Source organism: Salvelinus sp. IW2-2015, linkage group LG21, assembly GCF_002910315.2.
Source record: "Salvelinus sp. IW2-2015 linkage group LG21, ASM291031v2, whole genome shotgun sequence".
Taxonomy (NCBI): Eukaryota; Metazoa; Chordata; class Actinopteri; order Salmoniformes; family Salmonidae; genus Salvelinus; species Salvelinus sp. IW2-2015.
Genome location: NC_036861.1, coordinates 3,367,057 through 3,373,078, shown reverse-complemented (window position 1 = coordinate 3,373,078; position 6,022 = coordinate 3,367,057). Strand labels below are relative to the sequence as shown.

Genomic DNA, 6,022 nt, shown 5'->3' with positions numbered 1-6,022 from the left:
TCTCTCTTTCTTTTGCGCTCTCTCTCCCCCTCAAGCTCAAGTTCTCCCCTCCTTCCTCCCGGGTCCACCCCCTTCACTAGTGGAACAGGAATGCAACACAGCAGGAGAGAGGGGGGGAGAGAGAGAGAGACTTTAGAAGGATGGGAGGGGGGCTCGGTTGTAGGAGAAGAAGGAGGGGGTGTACAGAGGGGCCTGGATTTAAGGAGAGAAGACATGAGAGGGAGGGAGGGAGGGGGGGGAAACACTCTAAGAAAAGAGTACACTGCTTCAGAGAGTGGAAAAGTGCGGGAGTAGGGGCCTTGCCCAAACAAAAGGGTAGAGAGATAGCAGGAGAGCGAGGGGAAGTGGCTCTGTTGTCCATTCACATACAGCTGAGCTGCTCACTTCACTCACCCCCCCAACCTCCCTGCCTGCATGATGGGGGAGGGGACATGAAAGGGAGAGAGAACATTTTAAAAAAGAAAGAGAAAAACAGCTCCTCAGAGACAGGTTGTCACATTCCTGAGGCCTCAAAGTCTTGCGAAAGTGACTCTAATTATTCAAATCTGTTGGAACTCGGACTCCAAACACTTCAAAACAAACTTCAAACTTTCCCTTTAGCTCCAAAGCAAAGACTCTTGCTAAAACACAAGTAAACACACAAACTCCATTTACATAGCTAATAGAGGTTCACCAATGTAAGTCTCTGCATGGCACTGAGGTTTTTACTTGGGTTTCCGTAAAGAGATGGTGGAATATGTCGTGTAAAAGGGACCATATCAAGGACGGTTGCTGTTGTGTTTTGAGCAGGTCACACAGACGCGGAGACGCGGCCAGTCCCTACTTTGTCAACTCGGGCTATGTGTTCGCCCCCGCCACCAGTGCCAACGACAGCGAGATCTCCAGCGACGCCATGACGGACGACTCCATGTCCATGACCGACAGTAGTGTGTAAGTGTCCTCTCAGCATTCCCTTTGGGGTTTTCTCTGGAGTTTCTCACCATTTGACCTGGGTTTGGGGGTCACCTCCATGTCAACTCCATGTCCATTCTGAAAAATCATTTCACATTCAAAAGCTGGCTCCAGGCCTGCCTTTCTGCAGCATGCCTGAACGTCTATATATTCTGATTATTTAGCCATTCATTGAATACCTTTCATGGGTATGTATATGCGGGAAACAATTGGACTAAATGTCAAGTTGATCTGGGAAGCTGGCGCTTGTGTTGTGAAATGGAATGGGATGTTTAGGTTTGAATGATCCTTTCAGATTGAGTTCAGGTGAATTCTATTTAATGTATATAAGTGTCTCTCAGGCGCTCGGGGGTAAGGGGGGGGGGGGTCTGTGGAAAGTCTTATGTGGGAAATAATCTTTTGATGTCTATTTTCTGTTAACAGGGCAGAAACTTCTTGATGGAAGGGGGGGGGGTGTTTCGTGGCAGTGGGCGTCGGTTTTCCCGTCATAGGTAGAAATGTAATCCATCTTGCCACCACCGTTCGCCACTACAGCCTTGTTTTTTTTTTAAAAGGAAGGGAAGAGAAGAGGAGGTAGAGTGAGGGGAAATAGCCATTTGGACCGTTAAGACAACTCATTGAAACATTTCTGGCGCAAACTGAAAGGGACTTACTCACATGGTGGCTTCGGGCTTCCTGCTCTGCTACTGGCCCTGCCTCTCCCTCTCTGCCCGCTCGCTGCTGGCTGATTCACTGATTGTAGCCAGGCTTTATAGGAAGTTACTCATTCCTGAACCCCGTGATAGGGTCAGGAGGGAACTCCCCACTGCCCAGATTAAGCGACACCGCACCAAATGTCAACCCCCCGTCCCCCCCACCCTCTGCCTCGCCAAGTCTTCTCCCCAACACCTCCAAACCCCCAACCGTCCCCTATTTCCGCTCTACTCCCCCTCTCTCCTTCCCTCTTCCTTCCTGTACTCCGAGCCAATAGCAGGGGAACGGTGAGGTTTTGGCGTGCAAGGGAGTGAGAAATGAAGTGCACGGAGGATAGAAGCGCTTAACTGAATCGCTTTCAGCCTTATTGTTAGCCGAGGGGAGCTTATGGGGGATAAGAGGGGTGGGTCGTGCGTCTGCTTTTGAAAATTACTTGCACAACTGAATAGGAGATGCCGTAAAGTAAGGGCCAGTGAAGAGTGCACGGTCTCGGTTTTCTTCTTTCTTTGCCGCATATGCATCGCCACTCACACCATCACAAGGGCCTTGGCCATCGCGTTAGGGACTGGCTCGCTAGGGTTGATTAAAAACGCGCAACAGGAGAGAGAGAGAGAGAGAGAGAGAGATGTGGTGTTTTTGGAAGGAGTTTGGGTGTTTGTTTGGTACCGTTGTGAATTGTAACCTTTTTTTTGTGACAAGTTGGGCGAAGTATCAGTTTTGATACTTGTGAGAAGTATGCCACTCGTGCAATGTGCGTTATTGCCAGGTGCTATCTAGGCTCCAGTGGTAATGCCGTGTAAGTAGAACCCCGAGGCATACAAACCCAGCAGTCATTTGGCAAACGATGTTTCATTATTGGAGAAAAATAGATCCCACTTGATTCAGTCACGTCTTTTTCCTGCACGGCCTCAGGTGGAATTATTTAAAACATCTTACGTTACAAAGTGTAGCCGCCTCGCAGCTGGCCTGCCCTGCACAGAGGTTTCTTTAAGCCTTTGACAAATCTTCATGTCCTCCTCTCTCTTCTCTACTCTCTCTCTCTCTCTCTCTCTAGCTCTCTCTCTTCATCTCTCTCTCTCTCTCTCGTCTCTCTCTCTTCTCTCTCTCTCTCCTCTCTCTTCCTCTCTCTCTCTCTCTCTCTCTCTTCTCTCTCTCTCTCTCTCTCTCTCTCCTTCTTCTCTCTTCTCTTCTCTCTTCTCTCTCTCTCTCCTCTCTCTCTCCTTCTCTCTCATCGCTTCTCTCTCTTCTCTCTCTCTTCTCTCTCTTTCTCTCTTCTCTCTTCTCTCTCTCTCTCTCTCTCTCTTCTCTCCTTCCTCTCTCTCTCTCTCTCTCTCTCTCTTCTCTTCTCTCGTCTCTCCTTCCTCTCCTCTTTCTCATTCTCTCTCTCTTCTCTCTACTCTTCTCTTCTCTCTCTCTGCGGTTCTGCTCTCTGCTCTCTCTCTCTCTCGTCGTCTCATCATCTCATTCTCTCTCTCCTCTCTTCCTCTCCTCCTCGTTCATATCCATATAAGACTCTCTCTCTCTCTCTCATACCCCCTTACATGACTTAGTATATAAAAACCACAAGCTTGCCTCTCGCATCACTCCTATTTCTAGAGAGTTGGGTTCTATAGTTGATTAGTGTGTCCTTTTTATAGTTTGTTGTAAGGCACACTGCAAATTTGAATCTCATTTCCTGATAAAGAACAAGGGGAGGGGGGGGGGGGCAAATAATTTTTCTCTCTCTTTTTGCTTATATCTTATTTATGGATTTACTTGGACGCTAGGGAATGCCGCTGCGCTAACTTCAAACATTACCTTATCTTACAAACCAGCCTTTTGATGTTGCCGAGATCAGAGGCTTGCTGGCGGAACACTTGCCAAATGAAGATGGCAGCGAGCGCATATGTGCATGAGTGTGAGATTTCAGAGAGGCAGCGGAAAAACTAGCGTTTGGGCTAGGTCAGACACTTCTGAGCAACGCAAAAAGGCCAAGATAATTGGCCAGGCTTAAATGGCAGCGGACTGGAAAAGCACACATTGGAGGGCGCGAGAGAGAAAAATATGTATTTTCTTCCCCCTTGCCACTGCCTAAAGGATGAACTGTCCAGAGACGCTTGTTTTTGTCAGCTACATCATGGCCATTTTTTCTTTATGTCAAACCTGCACGTCTTACACCGCTTTTAAAGCAAGATCGCCAGCCCCTCGAGTGGCAGCATTCTAGGCTTCTTCTCTTAGCCAGCTTTCTCAAGGTAGTCCTTGTTACTGAGGCTGGAATTGAAAGTACCTCACTTGGCTGCCATTTTGAAAAATCAGGCCCTTCCAGTGTTGACAAGGACTGATGGGAAGTTATCAGTGGGACACTTTTGAACCCCAGCGCCGGGATTTTTAGCATATCTCCCCCCATTGTCCCGGTGTGTTTTTGTTGCCTTGGCTTCAAGGCCCTTCAAGGGCTCCTCTGGTCTTTGATTTGGGCTGTGATGTGCCCACCCGGGGGGGAAGGGGGGTGGTGGCAGTCAGGGTGGTGCTGTGTTGTTCACTTCAGTGATGATCAGCCTCCCCTCAGGGTTCTGGCCACATCGCTAGGCTAATGTCTTTTCACGCCGCTAATACATTGTGGTTATTACTTGGTTCTAAGCAAAGAGAAAGGAAAGAAAAATTGAAATGTTTCTATGGCGATAGCTATGTAGGGGTTAGCGTGCTAGTTTGCTAACTAACCCCMGGCTCTTCAGGGGACATTTTGAGTGACKRGTGYCTGTGTTATTGACCCTGTTTCCTACCTGTGTCCCTTCTGYCAGAGATGGGATCCCTCCATACAAGCTGGGCACCAAGAAGCAGCTCCAGCGGGAGATGCACCGCAGCGTCAAGATCAACGGCCTGGTCTCGCTACCCCACTTTCCCGTGAGTCCCGCTTCTTGTTTACTTCCTGTTTTTTTTTATGTCTGATGTCTTTATACACAGTGTCTTTTATATCTTTAAAACTCCACAAACTTTTCTCAATCCCCGTTTACAACCGGTTCCCTTTCTCCCCGTTGGGAACTGTATGAATGCACAATGTAAAAATAAAAAAAATAAGAAAATCGTTGATAATAATGATGATGGTGATATTGAGGATGATTATCATAAGAGATCAGGGGTCACAGAACCAGAGCCTTGTGATGCTCCTTAAATCAGCCAGCTTACTACTCAGCCCTGTGCTTTGATCATGGCGATGAATGGATGGGACCCAGGTTGCCTGGCCTCTTTATTGACAACCTGGGTCCCATCCATTCATTTTGTGACATTTTGTGACAGTAGCCCCCCCTACCCCCAACCCAACCCCCATAAGACTCTCACCACCCCCACTGCCTGTAGTGTCATGTGCAAGCAGGGGCCTCTAAATGCTTGGTACTTCATGGCACAGCTCCCGGGCTTGGAGTGGTTAGATTGGGCACCCGTGTCAGAAAACAACCAATGCAAATAGTTTTGTCCTCTTCCCTTCACAATGTGTTTGTGTACTGTCTCGGTGCATAGGGAAGGCTTTGTGTGTGTGGGTGTGTTGTGTAGGGAGGGTTGTAGCCCAGTAGAAGGGGCCCTTGTTGTCTGTTTCTCTCTCTCTCTCTCCCCTCGCTCCCTCCCTTCCCCACTTGCTCTCCTTTTAATGTCTCCCTCCTGATTTGGAGATGGCTCGYGCTCCCAAGATGCACCAGCCCCAGGCAGCGGGGGGCTCTGCGCGGCGCTGACGCGCCTTTGCCAGCGGCCCCTCTCGCTCCTTTCTTCTGTCTTCCCTTCATCGTCTCTACAAAGAGATGAGAGGAACAACAACAAAAAAAGAGAGTCAAATCAAGAAAGCCAGTGCGCCAAATAATAATACAGAACAGAAGATGAGAGAAGCCGGCACATATAGTTAGAGAAAAATAGGATAATGCGACTACAGTACCTCAGAGGTGCCCTGCGTGCAGTCAGGAAATAAATTACCACTTCCCCCTTAGATCTCCCCGGTATTTGACTCCTCTCCTTCGCTCCCTCCCTCCCTCCTACCACTCCACACGTCTCTCAATCCTCTTCCTCATTTTTTCCTTCCTCTTTTTGTTTTAATATTGTCCCCCTCCTTTTTTTTTTCTCTCTGCCTCCTCCTCCGACTGTCGATATCTGTCTTTTATTCGGGGAGATTTAAAGCCGCGTGTCCCTCCCACCCCAAGGGTTGGAGTGTTTGATGTTTGACAAGGGCCCCTTTGAAGTGTGCTGACTTCAGAGGCTGCCTCTGCTCTGCTTGATGGCTTGGTCAGAGTAAGCGGGAGCAGCGGGGGGGCCCTCCTCCTCGGAGCCAGGCCAACTGCTCCCACCCCCCTCCTCTATCCGCCTACCCCCCGAGGGCATGCGGTGCCCAAGGACAGCGCGGCATTGGGGGAGGGGTATC

General features: G+C 49.1%; 1 protein-coding gene across 1 annotated transcript in view; it reads left to right on the top strand.

Annotated features, from left to right (window-relative positions):
- The first annotated feature begins 256 nt into the window (after positions 1–256).
- LOC111982330 (axin-2-like) overlaps positions 257–6,022 on the top strand; it is a 13,739-nt gene continuing 7,973 nt past the window's right edge. The window contains exons 1-2 of the mRNA XM_024147846.2: positions 257–930; positions 4,422–4,551. Coding sequence (XP_024003614.2) covers positions 737–930; positions 4,422–4,551 — 324 coding nt within the window. The 5' untranslated portion in view covers positions 257–736. The remainder of the gene's footprint in view (positions 931–4,421; positions 4,552–6,022) is intronic.